This window comes from Spea bombifrons, chromosome 2 (assembly GCF_027358695.1).
Source record: "Spea bombifrons isolate aSpeBom1 chromosome 2, aSpeBom1.2.pri, whole genome shotgun sequence".
Taxonomy (NCBI): Eukaryota; Metazoa; Chordata; class Amphibia; order Anura; family Pelobatidae; genus Spea; species Spea bombifrons.
This window is the reverse complement of record NC_071088.1, coordinates 47121890-47145551: the sequence shown is the minus strand read 5'-3', so window position 1 is coordinate 47145551 and position 23662 is coordinate 47121890. Positions and strand designations below refer to the sequence as shown.

General features: G+C 41.6%; 1 protein-coding gene across 1 annotated transcript; it reads left to right on the top strand.

The window, feature by feature from the left end:
- The first annotated feature begins 382 nt into the window (after window positions 1-382).
- RNPEP (arginyl aminopeptidase) lies at window positions 383-21945 on the top strand. The gene is made up of 12 exons (XM_053457791.1): window positions 383-762; window positions 1612-1752; window positions 3489-3634; window positions 14165-14281; window positions 15474-15709; window positions 16970-17083; window positions 17183-17295; window positions 17562-17670; window positions 18044-18268; window positions 18423-18565; window positions 19565-19708; window positions 21232-21945. Exons 1-12 carry the CDS (start codon window positions 409-411, stop codon window positions 21244-21246), a joined length of 1857 nt encoding a protein of 618 aa, XP_053313766.1. The 5' UTR covers window positions 383-408; the 3' UTR covers window positions 21247-21945.
- Window positions 21946-23662: the final 1717 nt, after the last annotated feature.

The window sequence follows — 23662 nt, the reverse complement described above, 5'->3', positions numbered from 1 at the left end:
TGCGGATAATTTATATACCTGTAAGACTGTGAATACATGTATTTTTTTTAAGGCCCATTTTTTTAGTTTATTCATAAAAATAATGTGTTACATTTTAAAAACCCTACTTGACAAATACCGGTATATAGCTTGTTAGGCAATGCGAAACGACAGAAAATGGCTCTGGTCCTATAGCCCGAGTTGTCCTCAATGGTTTATATAGAATCTTTATGTAGAGTCTTAAAGAAATACCGTATTTATCGTCTCTGCGTAGTTTATCAGCAGCGGCGGACACAACGCTCAGTCAGGCTGCACGAACCAATCATCTTCCTCTTTCGTTTTCGTTAGTTCCTCGGCCTGACGCCAGAGGGCTTGGCGGCTTCCGAACGCAGGACGTTTACAGCCTGGGCGCACACTTGCTGCCAAACCATGACTGGAGTCAGGATGGTGGAAGACGTAGCTACCGCTTCCAGTTACAGAGATTTCCAAGTGGAACACATGCACCTCGATCTTCAGGTGGATGTGGAAGCTCGGAAGCTTCGTGGATTGGAGAGGCTGAAGCTGCGCGTGTTGCGAGAGACCAGGGAGCTGAGACTGGACTCTCACCCGACCCTTCAGGTGTTCAGTGTCCGGACGGCTGGGACGCCTCAGGAAGATCTGCCCTGGGAGAACAAGCCTTTCACACGCTATGGCAGCTGCCTTGTGGTCCGCCTGCCCGAGCTATTGTCACCTGGAGCCCAGCTTGTAGTTACCATCGAGTATGAAGCCAATGAAAGCCCAGGGGTGAGAGTCTGCTGCCATAACTCACTTCGGGGGGGGGGGTCTTGGGGGGGTTTGGGGGGTTGGTATAATTGCGTACTGCTAGGCATAACCTTTAAAACCAAATCATAGCAAGTACTCTGCCTAAAGGGACTTTAATGTCTTTCTTTTTGACAAGAGCAGCACATTTCATTAATAGCAATGATAGAGACGCCATTGCATCAGGGCCTGTCAGATAATCCCCTCACCTGCTTTATGCCCCTGTTAATCTTTGTTTAATAATATGTCTGAGCCTAATAATCATCATAATTCTTCATCTGCTTGCAAGATATAATATCGCCCCCCCCATAATGTTAGTTTTGTCTTTAAACCACATCTAGTAAGACTTATCAAAACTTGCTCTTTCACCCCGTATATCTTTCCTTCCTCTCCGTACTTTGCCTCTTTTTCATTATCATTTCTGCTGAGTTGGTTATTTCACTTCTCTATAACTAGTTTGGACTATGAAGTATGAAACATAAAACACTTAATCTCTTGTTCTGTGGTCATTACTAGTCAGTGTACCGACATGTTTATGTTCCGATGTGATCCATAGTAACAAACAATTTAGGGAAAAGGCTCGTATGCATGATGCCCAACACCCGTGTTCTGCGGAACGTAGTTAATCTCGATGATTCGGGGATTTTTGGATTTAGCAGTTTGCGTTTCAGGTTTTCACATTCTGCTGCTAATTTAATCATGTCTAGCTGTTCCCATAATCTGCCTGTGCTCCTGTTTTTGTAACATCATACTGTTTCCTTCCTCATCAAATGGTGAACAAGATCTTACTTCACAGGTAACAACCACTTCAACTCCCTTTTATTTACTCCACAGGTATGCTGGCTAGAACCACATCAGACAGCTGGCAAGAAGAAGCCTTACATGTACACGCAGGGCCAGGCTGTTCTGAATCGCTGTTTTTTCCCATGCTTTGACACACCTGCTGTTAAATCTGTATATTCTGCAAATATCAAGGTGAGGCAATTATGTTACTCCTCCACATGAAAAATGGGGCTGACAGCTTCTTTCCCCATTCCAAGATGGCTCCCTGCTATTTATGTTTGTATTGGAAATTGTAACCAATAAACATAAAATATTGCTAAAAGGCCTCTAACGTAAAAGATCCACGTATTTAATTTAAGTCACTTAAAAATTGTAACGTACATGTTTTGTTTTAATATGAATGATATTGCAATTGTGTCATTACTGTAACCAGGCCGGCCCTGCCATGGAGCAGAGTGGGGCAATTGCCCCAGGCGGCACTTTTGAAGAGGCGGCACTTTGCCGCCCCAAGCGCAGGAGGAGAGCGGAGGAGATAGAGTGGTTTTCGCTTATCAAGTTGTCAGTACCCACTCGATGCCCCTCTCCTCTGTGAGCCCTCTAGCTCGGTCACGTTGACGGCTTGTAATGCTGAGTGCCGGAATATGATGTCATTTCCGGCGTTCAGCAGTGAAGCAGCGCGCACTGTGGCAGAGCAGAAAGACTTGCTGCAGGACTGCTGGAAGGTAAGTGAAGTACAAAAGGGGGGGTAGGGTAGATAATGAGACGGTAGGGAGAGGAAGGGTAGATAATTAGCATGGGGGGGCGGCATTTCAAACTTCGCCCCAGGCGGCACTATGTCTTGGGCTGGCCCTGCCTGTAACCAACGCAAGAATTGCCTAAATGAATGCAAGAACACAAAAAAATAAATTGAGACAATGTCTTCAGGGCAGGTACCAGAAGTGCTTTGCATTTGGCCTTGGGTCGCTATTTTTCCTAAAGCGACTTCTTGCCTTAGATTGCGCAGCATGTGATGTTTGCATGGCTGTTTGCATGGCTATTCTATGTCTACAAGCGAATCACTAATGGCAATCCTGATCCCGTACTGTAAGGACACTATTAGATACTACTTCTGTAAATATGTAAGACAGAATGTCACCTTTTCTTGGTAAATTATCCCTTAAAGTTACTTTTTGTCTTCTTCTCCAGCCTATTTGCATTTGGTGCCCTTTAATATTCTTCCCTCGCTTCCCAGTTATGTCTTCTAGTACAGTTTTCTTAGTGTTTTAGTTAGCTCCCTGGTATTTTGCTAGGGGAACTCCCTATGTCTGCTGAGACAGATCAGCATAAAAAGCCTCCATGTGGTTTCTTTAGAACCTACTGAGGAAGAGCGCTTGGGCAATGTTGTATCCTTGAGCTCTTGTTTAGAAAGTTTGTGAGGCAAATGCTTTTTCAAATCAGTCCTGGAAGAAGTAGAACAGATTGAGGAAAGCAGCACCTTTATGACTTACAGTGACAAAGATATGGAGGAGCGGTTGTCACACCAACGCATCACCTTTATGTCTCCTGTGTTTGGGACATGAAGGATGGCTTTAGATCAGTCCCTCTCCACTCCTGTTTGTATCTCATTGGTAAACAATTTCTCCAGAATAAGATGCCCAAATCATCAATCTCTAATCAAGTTCTCTAATGTCCAATTACTCTTTTGCCTTATTTTCACACAGAATACTCACATTTGCTCATGCCACTTAACCGCTTGTTGGATGCTTTTTTTTTCAAAATCTTTTCAGCCTAGTACTACTATTTAAAGAATTATCTTAAAACTGAGGAAGTTAGATGTTAACACAACATATATGGTACATCTTATTTAATGCTGCTGATTGTCATGATTTTAAATTTCTATGATACTTGTTTCTCCTACATAGTAATTTTTGTATTTGTTTTCTTCCAAGGTACCTGAGGGTTTTACAGCCATTATGAGCGCTAATAACTGGGATCGCCAAGGTGACACCTTCATCTTCAATATGACACAGCCCATTCCTTCATACTTGGTGGCTCTAGTTGTTGGAGACATTGTGTCGGCAGAAGTAGGACCTAGGTACTAAAGCTATCTTAGAGGAGTGCTAGTTTGGTTGTTTTGTGTGTTATCTGAAATTATTTTGACTTATTCACTATAAAATCACATTAACGTTACTCAACTAACCAGACCCCACTTCAGTTACATGCCTTTGCATGCTAACACACCTCATATTCACTAATGTACAAAAATGTGCAAAATTCGTGAAACCAAAGGCAGCGGACTTGATCTGTTTTGGGATTGCGGTGAGATACCTGATATTTAATTTGTTAAAGCTCTTAATGACTGTTGCCTCCTACCCACAGATTATTTACTTACATTTCTCACTGGTCAAGTTGATAATGGTATCATCAAATTTTACTTGTTTTCTCCTTTTTCTCCTTATAAGCATTTCATATACATAGTTTATTTATTAGTTTTATGGTGACACTGCATTTTTCAATCATAGTTTTGTATTGTATTGTATTGTGAAAACCTTTTTTTATTTTCAGATGGAGTGTACAAACACTGTAAGCTTCCTACATTTTTCAATCATTTGAGCTGTGTGTACTATAATATTGTTGTTCCTGCTTTTATTTTTTTAAAAAAATGAGTAGCAAGGTCTTGTGTAGATATTTTTATCTCTTAGACCGTCCGGTGATAATTAAAATACTTGAATTTTCATGTGTTGTGTGAGAGAAAGTACACCCTCTTTGACTCCTATGGTTTTACATATCAGGGCATAACGACAATCTCATGATCCTTAGCAGGTCTAAAATTAGGGAAATACAACCTCAGATGAACAGCACTGCGCCATGATTTATTCTAAGTACATCTCATGATTCAATAGCTTGTAGAGTCACCTTTAGCATCAATAATGTGAATTGTTTTCTGTATGACTTTATCAGTCTCTCACATTGTTGTGGAGGAATTGTGGCCCACTCTTCTTTACAGCGTTGCTTCAGTTTATTGAGGTTTGCTGGCATTTGTTTATGCACAGCTGTCTTAAGGTTCTGCCACAGTATTTCAATCTTGTTGAGGTCTGGACTTGGATTGGACCATTGCAACACCTTGATTATTTTCTTTTTCAGCCATTCTGTTGTAGATTTGCTGGTGTGCTTGGGATCATTGTCCGGTTAGGACAATGATCCCAAGCACACCAGCAAATCTGGGTTTTTTGCAGTTTCTCTGAGCATTGCATGGTCTTACCTTAGGGCAAATGTAACCGTTTTTAAATTGTTAGGAAATGGACTTCTAACCCTTCTCAGATTGATGGGTAGCAACAATTGCTTCTCAAAGGTCATTGTTGATTTTGCTGGTTTTGTAGACGTAGTCACACTTGCTTATGATCAATTAATCAAGGGCATTTCATTAGCAGCACCTATCTGTTACGCAGCTTAATTCCTATGGAAGGAGTAAGGGTGTACTTATATTTTTACACATGGCGTGATCTTGAGAGCTGTGCAAAAACCAATGCCCACAAACCATAATAAAGTGAAACATTTTAAGGAAGAGTGTCAGAATTCCTCCACAAGGATGTGAGGGACTGATTAGGTCGTACAGAAAAAGATTATTTTACAGTAGGTGCTGTTAAAGGTGATTCTACGAAATTTTGAAGCATAAGGTGTACTTAGTTTTCCTTTCATATAGTGGCAGTACCAGTTGGTGTGTACTTGCCTAGGTAGCAAATAGCCTTTAAGAAACTAAATAAGAAAGTTAACCTTCTTTTGCTCCTCAGTTCTTTCTTCAGGGATGGCCAGTCCCGCTCCAAAGAAGTCAGTTTTTAAAGCATGTAGCTTGCACAGAATGTTCAGTTTCTCTACCAGACAGCTGCAGGAAAAGGTTTGTAATCCATGCTCAATAGAAAAGCACAAGGACATGCAGCCTTTCTTACGATGGGTCTAAGAAAATCTGGCACAGACATTTGAGTCATTTAAAGAATCGGCTTCTAGAAGCAAGCATGTTATTCAGGATAAAACATGTCATTAACGAAAGAGATCCAGATCTTCCTCCAGAACTATCCTTAGGGGAATGCTCCCAATCTTCAGGTGACTTCAAGTGAAGATTCTGAAGAAGATGCCGGTTTTCCATCTCATGAACTAAGGAAGTTTATTAAAGAGGTGACAGGGGTGTTTCAGGAACAAAATTAAGGGAGCTCATGCAGAGAGTGGAAGAATCCTGGCAAAAGAGCGTTTGTATCTAAACGTTTAAACAAATCTTCAAATTTCAGGATGACGATAGACGGGAGGACCTCTCCAAAGTAGATGTTCAGGTTGCTCAGTCAAGAAGACCAGTATTTCCATTGGGGAAGCTGAGGAGCTGAAATTTCCTGCAGGCGTTTGTTTCAAGCTGCAGGTTTTCAGTGCAAGGCTTTACTGGCAGGTTTCGGCAGTGGTTTGAGCTCACGGTTGTTGGATACAAGCACTTGAAGACTGCCTTCCAGAGCATACGAATAAAGAGATCCTACACCTCATTAGGAACTTAAAATTGTCTAACCTCCTTTTGTCAGATACAACTCAGGTCATCTGCTCTGAATATGGGCCAAAGTCTTCTTTGTGCGATCTTCCCTTTGAAAGGAAAAACTTGTTTGGTTTATCGCTGGAAGAACTTATCAAACAAATCAAGGCAAGAAAATCAAATGGAACGGGCTTTCCATACAAAAATCCGAGATCTTACCAACCTGCTAACAGGTCTCATATTTTTCGCAGGGTTTTTGGGGAGAAGTTCCAGGATAAAACCAACAAACAAGAAGGAAAAAAAGAAATTCTGACAAAATAGGAAGGCTGCAATGGTTCCTGGGTATCATTGCAGAGGGATGCAAAATCAGATTTCTGACTATCCCCCCGTCTGATCTCCTATTACTCATGTCCCCTAAGAAATGCCACTCTACTTTCGGAATCACTTCTTCTTTTACAGAAGGGTGTCAACGAGAAAGTTCCCAGTCATCTGAAATTTCAAGGAGTCTATTCCAGACTCTTTCTAGTCCCAAAGCCTGATGTGCTTCATGATGGAAAACACATGCTGCAGAAGGAAGATTATCTGGCTACCCTGGACTTAAAAGATGCATATTATATATATATATATATATATATATATATATATATATATATATATATATATATATATATATATATACCGTATTTTTCGCTCCATAAGACGCAGTTTTTTTCCTCCCAAAGTAGGATGAAAAATCAGCCGCGTCTTATGGAGCGAAGATGCAGGCAGGGAGGGGGGGGCAACGATATACTCACCAAAAGTGTCCCGGACAGTCTCTGTCGCGCTTCGCCGTCCAGGGGAGGTCTTCATCTGGAGACCGCCGCCCAGTAGCGTACCTAGCGGGGGGGGGGGCGGTCCGCACCGGGTGCCGCTCATCAGGGGGTGCCAACTTGCCGGCACCCGGCACCCCTCCAGAGACTGACAGTAATGTCCGCCGCTGGAGGAGCAGGCTTGCAAGAGAGCGGTATCGGAGGTCTTTAACAGACCTCCGGCTCCCTTGAGTGATTTTAAGCCGGTTCCCTTGAACCGGCTTAATATCACTCAAGGGAGCCGGAGGTCTGTTAAAGACCTCCGATACTGCTCCCTTGCGATCCGCGCGGCAACTGCTGCTGTGGGCGCGGCTTCAGTGCCGCCGGGATCTGACAACAAACCCCGGCGGCACTGAAGCCGCGCCCACAGTGCCCTCTGACCCGGAAGAAGACAGAAGAAGAGGAGCGAAGAGGAGGATTGCTGTAAGAAGAAGACTGCTGTAAGAAGAAAAGAGGTAGAAAAGAAGGTAGGAAATCATTCAGTAAGACTGAGTGACAGTGAGAGTGGATTGGTATGTGTGGAATCTGTGGATTGGTATATGTGTGGATTGGTATGTGTGGAATCTGTGGATTGGTAATGATGGTTCTTAATGCTGCTGTTGGCTATTGTTCATGTTAAGTTATTCAGTTATTGTAATAAATATTTTAGCCCATTTTTTAGCTCAAAATATTTTTTTCCTTTTTTTTTCTCCTCTAAAATCTAGGTGCGTCTTATCAGCAGGTGCGTCTTATAGAGCGAAAAATACGGTATATATATATAACACTGGTTACCAGAATTCAGTTTTTAGGCCTAGCGATAGATTCACAGGCCCTTCGCCTTTTTTCTCCCACAGACAAAGGATAAGAAGGGAAACTGCTCTAACAAAAGTTCCAACTGTTTCATTTAAGAAAGCCATGAGCATTCTGGGTCTACTTACAGCATCTATGTTGGCAGTTGCTTGGGCAACGGCTCAAATGAGACCTTTTCAACTGGAAATTCTGAACCGATGGTCAGGGAGGGAAGTTTTTTCTGTACCAGAAGAGGTCCTTGCTCATCTAAACTGGTGGAAAAATCCCAGACATCTATCCAGAGGCCTGTCTTTTCAGCCACCGAATTGGGAAGTTATCACAACGGACACATCCAAACTAGGATGGGGTGCCCACTGGAATTCCCATTGCAAGCAGGTGTTTTGGTCTCCAGGAGAATCGGCACAATGTTCAAACTTCAATCAGACAACCACACCACGATTTCGTATTTGAGCTGGCAAGGGGGAACAAGGAGTTGTTCCCTTTGTGCAGAAATTATGGAATGGGCTCCGCTGAATCTGGTAGCAGTGTCAGCAACACACATAAAAGGATCAGCCAATGTCATTGCTGACGATCTGAGCAGACGAAAGTCTTAAAACCTTCCTTTCTCCCTAAGGTCATTTCCAGATCCAATATCGACCAACCAATCATACTTCCTGCATCACCATCATCTCTGGAAGAAACCAAGTGACACACTTTAGACGTCCAAAGGGCACTGGATATTAACCTGAAGTGTACTGCCACTTTTTCCGAACCTCTGATCATCTGTTCGAAAACTATTTCTGTACATTTTCAGGGAAAGCTTCCACAAAATCTACAACTGCCAGATGGCTATTAACTTATCCTATCAGGTCAGAGGTAAAATATCCTCTTTGGGTGAAAGCCTATTCTACCAAAACCATGTCTGTGTCTTGAAGGACATCTGTAAAGCAGCAACCTGGTCGCCATGTAATACAGTCCTAAACACTACAGACTAGACGTCTTCTCCTCTAAAGCTTCTTTTTCCTTTAATATAGTAGCAGTACGGATTTCCTTCCCCTGTTTTTGTACTAGGATATAATTACCGTATTACCGTATTTGCTCGATTGTAAGACAAGGTTTTTTTCAGAGCAAATGTAATTTACAGTAAGTAAAATTTTGTTTTTCCTGTCGTATAGTGTCAGTACCACGGGGTGTCGCTCTTCCTAGGGACAAGGACCTAGAAACGAAGAGGTTAAGATACCGCCTAACCCCTCCTACTCCTCCCTATAAGAGCCCCGGCAGCCCCAATACCTCCAGTTCTTCCTTGTCCCTTGTCAGGGACGGACCTTTTTCTTTTTTCGTTGGTGGGGCACACGGGTTGTGTCCGGGGGTTCCCTCCGATTGCTCCCCGGGTGGTGAGCAGAGCGAGGAGTAACGTCCGCATCGGCGGACGTTACGGCGCCATTTAGACGCCGCGCTCTTATGCCGGCAGGAATTGGAGCATGCGCACAGCGGTGGAACGCACGCCAGAGGGCGCTGCGTTCCACCAAGAGTACTGACACGCTATTGAGCATGCGTGATTCAGTTTCTCTTGTTCAGGGCGCGAAAACTTAATGGTTTTCGCATATATATAGCTGTGCTGCCCAGTCTGACAGCAGAGGAACTTGTCAAAACTGGGATTTCCGTGTCACCAGCCCCCCCACACGGATTGAGGAGTTGTAACGTAGGATTTGGTTAATCTTATCCCTTCAAATCCTCTGCCCTGTATTTTTTCTACTAAAATTTTTTTTTTTTTGTGTTTTTTTTTTTATACTAGATGTCTGGTCCGGTTTCTCCAGATAAGCCGGATAAGGAGAAATCTTTTACACCTGCTCCAAAAAAGGCTGTGGTTAAAACTAAACATTTATCGTGCACTGAATGTGCCACTCCGTTGCCGGATGGTTGTAAAAAGAAATTTTGCAATGCCTGCTCCGCTGAGAGTTTGGCAAAAGAAAAACAAAAAGACATGCAGTCTTTTCTAGGTTGGTTCCAGGACAACCTGGCACAAACGTTTGAAACGTTTAAGGCAGCAGCAGCTACACCTGTGGAACCCGTAAGAATTAAATCCCACAAACGTAAGAGGGTATCATCCCCTCATTCTGATTTATCCTCTGGAGAGGTTTCTAGCTCATCCTATTCGGCTTCATCTAGCGAAGAGTCAGAGGATGAGACCAATTTTCCTCCACAGGAGCTGCGTAAATTTGTTAAGGAAGTCTCACGGCTTTTTCAGGATTCAGACCTGTCGGCGCACCCTAAAGGGTTGCCTATGTTATCTCACATGCAGAATCTCATGTATAGAGAGTGGAATAATCCAGGCAAAAGAGCCTTTATATCAAAGCACTCTAAGCAGCTTTTTCACCTTCAAGGCGATGAAAAATGGGAAGATATCCCTAAAGTAGACATCCAGATAGCCCAGCTTTCCAAACGTACGACCATTCCCATTAGTGAAGCGGCTGGTCTTAAGGATCCTATGGATAAGAGGGCAGAAATGTCCTGTAGACGGGTGTACCAGTCATCTGGGTTCCAGTGTAAAGTGGCGTTGTCTAGCGCATCTGTGGCTAAAGCGCAAGGTGTCTGGTTGCAGTCCTTAGAGGGCAGTCTTTCAGAATCTATGGATGAAGGTTTGTCTAAACTATTTAAAAACCTGAGACTGGCTAATAGCTTCCTGCTGGAAGCTGCAGAAGAGGGCCTTAAGCTGTCAGCCCGTAACATGGGTTTGTCTTCCGTTGCTAGAAGGGCATTATGGCTATGCTCCTGGGCAGCAGATACTGCCCACAAATCTACTCTATGCGATCTACCCTTTGAAAGAACCAAACTATTCGGTTCTTCCTTGGAGGGACTGATCAGAAAAACTGATACTAAAAAGGCACTTCCTCAGGATAGGAAAAGCAGATGGAACAAACGTTACCAGTATAGACCTTCCAGGCCTTTTCAACCAGTGTTCAAGACTCAAGCCTTTCGTAAACAACACGAGAGAAAATTTCAGGAACACCCTAAGAAACCAGGGGGTAGGAAGTTCTGACGGTGTTGGAGGTCGTCTGCAATGGTTCCTACCAAAATGGAGACAAACCACAAACAATTCCTGGGTCCTCAGAATCATTGCGGACGGGTACAGGATAAAGTTTTCCAGTTTTCCTCGTCCTCTGTTCCTGATTTCGTTTTACCCCTCTCAGGTGAAGAACTCAGCACTGTTTGCCGAAAGCCTTACCCTTCTAAAAAAGGGTGTCATAGAGCCTGTTCCAAAGAATCAGGAGTTTCAGGGAGTTTATTCCTGTCTCTTCCTGGTCTCAAAACCGGATGGGTCCTTCCGTCCAATCCTGGATCTAAAGAGAGTCAATGCTTGTATTCCTTACCGTCACTTCAGAATGGAATCCATTCTCACGGTTACCCGCCTGTTGAGACAAGGGGACTTTATGGTTACATTAGACCTAAAAGATGCCTATCTCCATGTGCCTATCGCCATAGCCTCCAGGAAATATCTCAGGTTTGCCATAAGAGTCGGGACAAGAGTTCGTCATTTCCAGTTTACTGCTCTCCCTTTTGGCCTGTCGTCAGCTCCTCGGATCTTCACAAAGCTTTTAACTCCTATTGCAACGGCTTTACGGAAAGAGGGGGTCACGGTCGTCCCTTATCTAGACGATTGGCTGCTGAAAGCAAGTTCTTCTTGGGGGAACACGGCTGGGTCATAAACCACAAAAAGTCCAACCTGATTCCAACTACGAAGATCCAGTTTCTGGGGCTCATAGTGGATTCCGTCTCATCGAGACTATATCTCCCACGCTCCAAGATCAAGAAAATAAAGAATCAGGTTTCCTTTCTGCAACAAAATCCAACCCTTCTCTTCAGGTTGGCTATGAGTATCCTGGGCAGTCTTACAGCGTGTATTCCGGCAGTAAGCTGGTCCAAAGCACAGTTGAGACCCCTGCAATGGGACATCCTACAACAGTGGTCCAGGAGACCGGAGGATCTGGATGTCACCTTCACGGTGTCCAGGGAGGTTTTACTCCGGCTGAATTGGTGGAAAGCGAAGGGGCGCCTCACCCAAGGGCGATCTTTTCTACCACGTCATTGGGTCACCCTCACCACGGATGCCTCCAAGGTAGGCTGGGGAGCTCATCTACTCGACCTCTGCAGTCAGGGCAGCTGGTCCTTAATCGATCAAGCCCAATCATCAAACTTTCGGGAACTGAAAGCTGTGTTCCTGGCACTCAAGACCTTCAGTCCAAGATTACGGGGGAAAGCTGTGAGAATTCAGTCCGACAATGCCACCACAGTCTCATATATAAACAGACAGGGTGGCACCCGAATTCCAAGACTACAGGACCTGTCAGACCATCTCATGCGCTGGGCCCAAAGAAACCTGGAGGATTTAGCAGCGACACATATCAAAGGAGTAGACAACAGTCTGGCAGACGACCTCAGCAGATCTCGTTGCTCCCAAGCAAACTGGGCCCTGGACAAGAGCATCTTTTCTCTCCTAGTTCAAAGATTCGGCCTGCCAGATATAGACCTTATGGCGACCAGACAAAACAGGAAATTGCCAGTTTTCGCCTCCCTTTACAGGCAGGACAATCCTCCCCTGCTAGACGGAATGTCAGTGGTTTGGTCTTTCAAGATGGCTAATGTGTTTCCTCCAGTAGCCATGATTCCTCGGATCCTCCTAAAGATTCGGGTAGACAGAGCCAGGGTTTTAGCTATTCTCCCTTATTGGCCGAATCGAAGTTGGTTTTCGGAGCTGCTCAGTATGGCGATTTCAGTATGGGAGCTGCCAGTTTCCTCCCATCTTCTGGAAAACAAGAACCTGTCCAGGGATGTTCTTCTACAGTTCAGATTGACGGCCTGGCTGCTGCAAGGATGATCCTCCGGAGCAGAGGCATTTCCAATTCTATGTCAGAGATCCTCCTGGGTTCAGTATGAAGATCTACGTCCACTATTTATCTTTGAGTCTGGAATACATTTCTCCACTGGTGTATCTCCAAAGGTTTGGATTTCTCTTCTCCCCCCACAAGTTCTGTTCTGGACTTTTTGCAGGAAGGTTTTTCAGCGGGTCTCACAGTCTCGACGCTTAAGGGACAGGTTTCAGCCCTGAGTCATTTTCTCCTGTCTGAGTTGGCGTCCCAAGTTCTCGTCAGGCGTTTCTTTAAGGCTGCCATCATTCAACGGCCTCCCAGACGTTCGCATTTTCCATCCTGGGATTTGTCATTGGTCCTCCAAACACTCTGCTCTGAACCATTCGAACCTTTGGAAGAGGTATCTCTAAAATTTTTATCCCTCAAGACGGCTTTTTTGGTAGCCATTACCTCAGCAAGGAGGGTCAGTGAACTTCAGGCTCTTTCCGCGGCTCCAGAATTTACTATTTTCCACCAAGATAAAGTCGTCCTGTATGTTAAACCTTCTTTTTTGCCCAAGGTTATCTCTGAATCTAATGTCAATCAGCCGTTAATTTTACCCTTTTTCTTCCCATCTCCTTCAACTCCGGAGGAATCTAGACACTCTAGACGTCCGCAGAGCTCTACGAATTTATATAGACCGCACTGCTCTTTTCCGTTCTATGGATCAATTGTTTGTTAATTATTTTGGTAGATCCACAGGCAATGCGGCCTCCAAGCACACGATATCTCGATGGCTTTCCGACACTATTCGCTTAACCTACACTCTCAGCGGTCAGGTTCTTTCATCCCACGTTACTGCTCACTCCACCAGAGCTATGGCTACATCCTGGGCTGAAAGGTCTTCGGCATCTCCGGAAGAAATATGCAAAGCAGCTACTTGGTCTTCCTTTCACACGTTTCACGCGTAAGGTGCTTCAGGCAGTTACCTCGTGACCATTTTCCCCACCCAGAGGGGGCATCTTGCTATATCCCCGTGGTACTGACACTATACGACAGGAAAAATAGTAATTTTACTTACCGTAAATTCTTTTTTCCTTAGTGTAGTGTCAGTACATATATCCCTCCCTGTGCATTTTGTATTAAAATTATTTTTGCAAGCTATCTTGTGTTTCTTGGTACTTTCTGGAGGTATTGGGGCTGCCGGGGCTCTTATAGGGAGGGGTTAGGAGGTATCTTAACCTCTTCGTTTCTAGGTCCTTGTCCCTAGGAAGAGCGACACCCCGTGGTACTGACACTACACTACACTAAGGAAAAAAGAATTTACGGTAAGTAAAATTACTATTTTTTCACACATGACTTCTCCGTTTTGGATTTACCTTTTATTTTTTTTAATAAATCATGACACGGTGTAATACGTCATGTGTTTATCTGAGGCTGTATTAAGGAACAGATTGTCATGTCCTGATATGTAAAACTGTAGAATTCTAAGAGGGTGTACTTTTCTTTTTCACACAACTGTGTGTGTGTGTGTGTGTGTATATATATTATATTATATGAGTTTATAATGTACTAATAGAGTAGGTAGATTCCATGATTTAAATCTCGCCTCTGGTCAAACATGAGTGACAGCATCTGAGTGTATTTTTCAGGAGCCGGGTCTGGGCAGAACCGTGCCTGATAGAAGCTGCAAAAAAGGAATATGATGGTGTTATAGAAGAGTTTCTCAGTGTTGGTGAGAAGCTCTTTGGACCCTATGTGTGGGATAGGTAAGTTGCTCACCCTGTTTCCCATTGTTCTTCTTTTCTTTTTTAATCTAATGCTGCATTATTCTTTTAGGTGCCTGTTTTTGACCTGCTGTATGTCTCTTTTGTCCAAATTAGCTGTGCATGTATTACTGTATGTTTAAATGTTGCAAATGGTTTCTTTGCTATACTTGCTCTTCTCCACGTGTCTCGATCTGCAAGCTTTTTAAAACTATTTTAGATATTCATATTCATGGCCAAACACCAAAAGAACAAGGGTGAAAATCCTACCCTGAGAATAAAACTATAGCTAAAACTTAACCATGTTAGCTATTCCCTGATGAAGCCGTTATGCCACACATGGCAAAATGCTTTTTCGGTCCGTTATGCAGAGTTGTTGCTCCCTTTTCCGGACTGGAAGTACTCTTGTGAAGCCTGAAATACAGACGGGAAGCACTTTGGGACCACAGAGTTTTATCTATAATTTTAATTTTTTTAGGGTAGAATATTTTTTCACTGTTAAGTTTGCAGTTTAAATACCAATTGCATCCTCCCTTGTTATCTTATGTCCATTAGATTTGAAGCCTTTCATGTTTTGCTTTTTCAAACACTAAAAGAAGTTTAGAGTGCGTATGTTATAGCTCTGTATTTATTTTTATCTCCAGGGGCACACTAAAGTGGGTGCAGCTAGTGCAAGGCGCCCAGGTAACAGGTGCACAGCACGTCCATGTAATGTGCGTTATTTGACCCCATGATAGTAGGGGAAGCTCACATAGTGCAAGCTACGCTAAAGAAAGAGATAGCTGCGTTATAGATGGGAGAGGAAAGAGGAGTGGAGCAGTGAGAGAGAGTGTCAGGGGAAATCCTAGGTTCACTGGCCGCTGGGAGAGTGTGTATAGTATTGTGTTAGAGCAAGTTTGCATGTTAGTGTGTATGTGTTGTTTACAGGGGAGGAATCATGGCAGCACCGAAGGAATACTGCATCCAAATGCCACTAACCCTAGGTCCAGTCTAAGCTCTACCTCAACTGTTTTCTACTGTTTTTTTCTTATTTTTTTTTTTTTTTTAAATTTTTAGTTTACTATTCATGTGTTTATATTCTTAGTCTTCAACACTTAATTTGAAAAGACAATCAAGATGAAATACTAAAACAGTACTATTTGTTGATTGATAAAGGAGAACTGAACACATTTTGCATTTTTCTTTCGTTCTTTAGGTATGATGTTTTGTTTATGCCACCTTCCTTTCCTTTTGGTGGCATGGAAAACCCATGTATTACTTTTGTAACCCCCTGTCTACTTGCTGGTGACCGATCCCTAGCAGATGTCATTATCCATGAGATTTCACACAGCTGGTTTGGTAACTTGGTAACCAATGCCAACTGGGGTGAGTTCTGGTTGAATGAAGGCTTCACAATGTATGCCCAAAGAAGGATCACCACTGAGCTATATGGTAAGCCTTCTCATCCTAACCCGTGTGGTCCTGTAGATGTTTATTGTTAAAGTGGGCTACTTTGTGGAAATCTTTAACCAATGATTTTATGGCCCCACATCTAATCTAATGTTTTCCAAGATTAAATAAAAGTTCTCCCATTTATGAACACCAAGAAGTTTCAGCAGTTCTTGGTATGTCTGAGTTCAACCCTGAGTTCTCATTAAGTGTATCAACAAAACTTTTTTTTTTTTTTTTATATATTTTTTATTAAAGCTTTTCTGTTAGACATGTGGGCAGGAACAGGATAGTTCTCTACTAGGCGTGTACTAGACCCCATCAACGACAACTGCCCCTAAATTAACCCTAAAGACCCCATCAACCACATTTGCCCCTAAATTAACCCTAAACACCCCATCGACCATAACTGCCCCACTGAGAGTGGTCACAACCACCACTGCGAGAGATTTTGCCGTGTCCTTTAACAAAAAAAAAAAAGTTTCCAAGAGGGTCTCTGCAGAACCACCTGAGAACTCTGGCTCCCCTTGCAGGTTGATTACAGCTATTATGCATTCAACCATGCAAGTCAATGAAGCCCAGCTTTCTGATCACAATGTGATTAGTAAACTAAATAAAAAATAAATAAATTTAAAAAATAAAGGAAAATTCTCCACTGATGTCAGTGGAATCTTCCAGTTCCAAAAGATGTAAAAATAAAATAGATATTTGTGTGTGTGTGTGTGTGTGTGTGTGTATATATGTATATATGTGTGTGTGTGTGTATATGTATATATGTGTGTGTGTGTGTGTGTATATATATATATATATATATATATATATATATATATATATATATATATATATATATATATATATATATATATATATATATATATATATATATTATATTATATTATAGTATGTATGTATGTGGGGGTATAAGGCATATCTGAGAGGCATAGTAGCAAGCCGTGGGGCAAATGTACATAACTGGGGGGCAGGTTGGCAAATAAAAAGGAAATAAAAACACAATGGATTTTTACTAATCATTTATTAAATATGAAAAAGTTTACATGTGAATTAATATTTACTAGTACACTTTTTCCTTTAGGGTAGTCTTATATTCAGGCTTTTTATTTATTTATTTTTAACGAATATGTTTTTGTTTGAGGTTTGCCACTAACTGCATTTAAGTTCTTAATGAACTAAAGGGATGTTCAGACTAGGACATCTTTTGTTTCATTGTACTTGAGAATTTTTTTTTTTTTTTTTTTTTTACAGGTTCTGCATACACCTGCCTGGAAGCTGCAGCAGGTAGAGCACTGCTACGTCAGCATATGGATGCATCAGGAGAAAACCACCCCCTGAACAAGTTACGAGTCAAGATAGAGCCTGGTATGTAATCGTGTTCGTAGCCTTACTGCAGTCACATTTTCTGTTAGTTTACCAAATGCATGTAAATATATTTCGGTAATATGCTTATTTTTTGAGCAGGAGTTGATCCAGATGACACTTATAATGAGACTCCATATGAGAAGGGATATTGTTTTGTCTCATACCTTGCACACCTCACTGGGGATCAGGCCACATTTGATTCGTTCCTAAGGGTAATATCTTTCTGGTGTATTTTTCTCTTTAATGTAGTGTAAATTAAAACCCTGTGAAAAAAATATACTAGGGGCATAGACATTGCAGTGCATTTTTTTTTCTTATTAATTTAATTTAACCTTTCCTATTATATCTTTTGATGCTGATATCATCTACTTATAGTACCCTACAGACTGTTTCCCAAATGAGATATTGCTGTAACATTAAAGTAGTGTGTTCTGGTAGCGTTTCCTCCACTTTAAATATATTTTTTTTTTCTTTCTAGGCATATGTTGACAAATTTAAGTTCCAAAGCATAACAGCTGAGCAAGCTCTAGAGTTTTATTTGGATTATTTTCCAGAGTTACAGGCCTGTGGAGTTGATAAAAGAGCAGGTGTGTTTTAAATATATTGAATACTTTTTTACAGTGCTTATTATGTGATCAAAAGCACAAATGGATTGCTGGAATGGAAATTAATGTTATGAGACTCTGGCCCATTAAGACTTGCATATTTGGTTTTTAAGTGATTTGAGTAATGTTAAAATTTGACAGTGGGAAAGCTGTTTTACCAGGGATTTTGCACTCCATAGTAGAAATGTTGTTGGGAACCAGTAGTCTTTTTAAATTACTTTAAAGTCTTGGACCGTAAGACTGTAGATAACTTGCTATTCTATTCAGAAAATAATGTGGATTATTTAGTAGTATTTATGTATGGGATTTTCCTTTTAGTGTGTGTGTACAAGACATAAATTTACTGATTTTATAGGTTTGGAGTTTGACCGTTGGTTAAACACACCAGGATGGCCTCCATTCCTACCAGACTTGTCTCCTGGTGATGCCCTTATGAAGCCAGCAGAAGAATTGTCAGCTCTATGGGCATCAACCCCTTTGGACATGGAAACTATTGAAAAAGTAGATATCACACAGTGGAAAACATATCAGCTAGTATACTTCTTGGATAGAGTCCTAGAGCGTTCACCCTTGCCTAGTGGTAAGAGAGACTAGTGCTCCTTATATGAAGGGATGTTATGAGGTCCCAATATAACTTGGGAGTTTGTGCACATATATACAGTTAGTATAATATTGATTATATGTTATAATAAGGTATAATGTATTTGATATACCTCTGGCGTTTATTTATGCAGGAAACATAGAAATATTAGGGAAGTACTACCCAAAGATATCAGAAGCCACCAATGCGGAGCTACGACTGCGTTGGGGCCAGATTGTATTGAAGAATGACCACCAACCACACTTCCACAAAGTCAGGGAGTTCCTGCACAGTCAGGTAAGTGAGCATGCAACTTACACAGCTTCCTTAACTAGATGACAGACCAGCTGATTTTGTTACCTTAATTAATTGTGTAATGTTTTTTATTGGTTGTTTAGTGGTAGTAATAGTATTTATACGCAGACAAACACCGTATTTGCTCAATTATAAGACGACCCCCCAAAATCTGAATGTAATTTAGGAAAAAAAAAGAAAAAGCCTGGATATAAGTTGCATATAACCTACCAGTGCTTCTGACTCCCTGGTGTCTGTTGGGGGCAGCTGATGTTCAGCCGGAACTTCTATGAGCAGCGGAAGGTCATGTGACGCCGGTGCTGTGTCTTAGAAGCTACGGCGGAAGTACAAGCAGTAGCAGGGGTTGTCTGCGTTAATCGGTTAGCAGAGAAGCGCTCCGGGGAATTGTCCTCTCTGGCAGCCGTGGAAGGTATGCGCGTAGACAACTGCTAAGGCTACCGGCAGGAGGATCCAGGTCCCCTGCAGCGCTGTGGGGGAACTGGATCTTAGTCTCATAGTCAAACCTCATTTGAGGTCTGATTAGAAGATGACCTCAATTATAAGACAAGGGGTATAATCGAGGTTGTCTTATCTTATCTTCGAGCAAATACGGTAATGCTTACCCTTGTGCATTTTAGTGTGGTTTATTCACTCAAGTGGGAATGCAGTGTTGGTGCTTTAGTTCTTTGTTTTCACCATGCAAGACAAACCATGGTGAGCTTCTCTTGCAAGAAGGTCTTGGTTTCCCTGTATAATGTGTAGCTTAATCAGTAAGATTTACTTACCATCAGTGCATGAACTTTGTCACACAGAACCAAATGCTCTTAGTTGAATCTTCATAATACATAGTTAAATCAATTAGATTAATTGTAGGTCCTCATGTAACTGCCCAGGAGCATTACATACAGTTTGGATAGTGGTGTGTAATTTAAAGGGCTTGAGATGGAATTGTCCATGGTTGAAATTTGTCCATTGATTTCCCCATTGCTTTTTTTTTTTCAGGGGAAGCAGAAATATACATTGCCATTGTACCGTGCAATGCAAGCTGGCTCAGAAGCCACTCGTGCCTTGGCTAGAGAGACCTTCAGCCAAACATCCCATCAGCTTCATTTCAACGTGCAGAATTATGTGAAGAAGATACTAGGGGTATAGACAAATGTATATCCTAAAAGGCATATAGTCTGAAACCTTCCTGTTTTGGTGAAGTTGATTAATGTAAATTATGTATAACAGAGATATCTCTTCATTGATCATGCTCATATGCCCCCCCACACTATAAAACTACATAGCGTTTATCGTTATTATATACTGAAGCACACATTGATGGGGGTTCAACATAACTGTTATCATTATATACTGAGGCACGCACTGACGGGGGTACAGCGATAACACCTATCACTATATATTGAGCCAGACCTTGACAATAATACAGCATAACCCTTATATACTAAGCCAAACATTGATGTGATGTAGGCCTACGTCTGGCTTAGTATATAGCAGGGATTCACCGAAATGAAAATTCTGTTGTTAGCTGCATCTTCCTCATTCTATAGCTTTATATGTGCATCTACATCAGTGTTGGCTGCACTCTCAGTGAGGAGGGCCGTGAATCCAGAACCTCAGATTAGAGAAACAAGTTTAAATTATTATACAACAGAACCCATGTGACTTTCAATTGGGATTAGAGCCATGGGCCTCCAGTGAGGAACTAGATATGTATTATCACTAGACATAAAATGGCTTTCCAATTTCTGTACAGGACAGTTTGCTCTGCCCTGGGCTAATATAACATTTGACATTCGTATGTGAATGTGTGTGTGTTAATAATGTATGTATGCTAATTCCAGGCATACAAAACAGAAAACACACACTTTACTTAGCAAAATGTGAACAATTGTACAGATTCAAGCAAGTGCTTCAGCAGTTTCCGAAAAACTCAGACCAGCCCGTCTAGCACCAACAACCATGCCACATTCAAAGTCACTTAAATCCCCTTCCTTCCCCATTCTGATGCTTGATTTGAACTTCAGCAAGCTGTCTTGACCATGTTAACATGCCTAAATGCATGTTAGTTGCTGCCGTATGATTGGCTAATTAGCCATTTGTGTTGACAAGCAATTGAACAGGTGTACCTAATAACGTAGCCAGTGAGTGTATATATTCACATATCAGTAGATGAAGTAAAACATTTTTAAGGCAATATTTTTAGTTCATACATGTTCATGTATATTGCTAGCTCATTCCCATGGTTTGTGCGAGTGTTTAAAAGTAGTTTGGACACTGGCTATGTCAATTCTATAATCTTCCCGAGAGCAACTGCCCAGCGGCTCTGTTAAGTACCTGTCCTGCTACCATATTGTGGGTTAGAAGATGCCCACTGCCCTCGCAATAATAAAAAACAGTCTAACATTAACACCTAACAAAATCTATCTTTCCCTTATTTTATAATTACTAGTGTACATAGGACAGTGTCAATCATTCCTTTAGCCTATTGTGCCAGAGGCATGTACAGTGAGACGTCTTGGGTGGGCTGCGTCTGTCTTACTTTTAAACAAAGAATCCATGCTCTTTTGTGTCTGCCGATGTCTGGATAGATAGGGGATAGTATGCACGCCTAGTTAACTGTGTGCAGCTTTTTGTGTCTCTAATGCTTGTTTATGTTTTTACAGAATGGTCAAGGATAAACCTGATTTACTCTGCTTGTGTTAGAACGAGAGAGGAGTCAGGAGCAGACTTCGGGGAATAGATGCATTCAGAATTGCAAGGCTTTTTTTCCTCTGTTTTCTCAAGCTTCTTTCTCAAGATCTTATGGGTTATCAGAGCGACATGTGGCTAATTATAGAATTCCTCCAGAAAACAATATAAAATCTTAATTAAAACTGAAAAAAACAACGAAGATTGTTTAAATGTGGCTATAATGTTTATACAAAAAAAAAAAAACTATCAAGGGGTATGGTGTAATATCTCTGTGACTAGCCAGATCTCCAAAATCTTGTAAACTAAGGATCTGGCATAGAGTTTACCTAAGTTAGTGATGAAAAACTTGATGCATGTTTCACTAGTGGCATGACACTACCTCTTCTTACAAATCATAAAAAATAATGTGATAGTAATGACGCTTCCTGAATTGGATATCATGAGATCGCTGTGCTGTCTTTATAAGATGTGGATACAGAGTTACCAATCAACCTATTGACAATAATTGGTGTGTTCCAAAAATAGGACATAGGCACAGATTGACCAGATGTCCAAATAAAAAAAAAGAGAGCGAGGCATTCAGCGACACTGAACACTCACCCCAGGACGTCCTGTTACTGCTCCAGAGAACATTTGAAAATATGCAGTGATGTCACCACCAGAGGAACCATCCAGTTCCAGCAAAATGTAAAAAAAAAAAAAAAAAAAAAAAAAAATTAAGTTTATAATTAGCAAGTGCTAAAATTAGCACAGTATCTTCCCAAAAATCCTGACATGGAAAGAGTTAAAATAAAAGCATTTCAAATACCCGAGGGGTGTCTACTTTAAAAAAGTATGGGGTAAATTGGAGTGGCCAGGTTCAAAGATGGGGAATAGGTGCACAGACTGACCAAAATGAAAAAAAGTGCACCCCAAGCACCAGACAAACCCATGCATAGGTTGTATCACTCTAATCAAAAGGTGTTGCTGAAAACATATTGGGGTGTTGTGTGACGGTGACATATCAGGAGCTGTAAATTCATATCTGAAGTACAATTTGATCAAAAAAAATACTACCACAAATTTTGACAAAGTCTGATAAGTGCATGGAAAGGGTTAAAATACCACCATTTGAAATACCGTGGGTTGTCTAGTTTTTAAAAAATATATGGTTTGATGGGGTAAATTGAATTAGCCAGCTTCAAAGATGGCCCTATTAAGACATTGGGCAGTAGGACTAAATGTCAGTTCCAAATTAAAAAATGCGTACTTCCTAAATGTGGCATTTTATCTACCAAACAATCTGACAAACCCATGCATGAGGGGTATCACTGTACTCAGCAGATGTGGCTGAACACAAAGTTTGACAAAGGGTGGTAGTAGAATTAGTGAATGGAAAGGGTGGAAATACATGCACTTGAAATACCTTGAGGTGTCTAGTTTTCAAAAATATATGGTTTGATGGGGTAAATTGCATTGGCTGGCTTTAAACATACCCGGAATAGCACATAGAAACATAGAAAGTGACGGCAGATAAGAACCAGTAGGCCCATCCAGTCTATCCAACCTCTGAGTACTTTCCTTTAGTACTTGCCCTTATCCTATATCTAGCTTGGCCTTATGCCTATCCCATGCTTGCTTAAATGACTTTACTGTATTAACATCTACCACTTCTGCTGGAAGGCTATTCCATGCGTCCACTACCCTTTCTGTAAAGTAATATTTTCTGATGTTGCCATTAAACCTTTGCCCCTCTAGTTTATGGTTGTGTCCTCTTGTTGTGGTAGTATTTCTCCTTTTAAATAAACTATCTTCCTTTACCTTGTTGATTCCCTTTAAGTATTTAAATGTTTCTATCATATCTCCCCTGTCACGTCTTTTTTCCAGGCTATATAGGTTAAGATCCTTTAACCTGTCCTGGTAGGGTTTATCTTGTAATCCATAAACCATTTTAGTAGCCCTTCTCTGCACTTTCTCCAACATTTCTCTATCCTTCTGGAGATACGGTCTCCACTACTGTACACAATACTCCAAGTGAGGTCTCACCAGTGATCTGTACAACGGCATGAGCACCTCCCTCTTTCTACTGCTAATATCTCTCCCTATACAACCAAGCATTCTGCTAGCATTACCTGCTGCTCTACTGCATTGTCTGCCTGCCTTTAAATCCTCAGAAATAATTACCCCTAAATCCCTTTCCTCACACGTTGAGGTTAGGACAGTATCAAATATTCTATACTCTGCCCTTGGGTTTTTATGCCCCAGGTGCATTACTTTGCATTTATCTACATTAAATGCCAATTGCCACAGCGCTGACCATTTTTCCAGTTTACCTAGATCGTTTGCCATTTGGCTTCTTCCTCCTGGAACATCAACCCTGTTGCAAATTTTTGTATCGTCAGTAAATAAACATACCTTTCCATC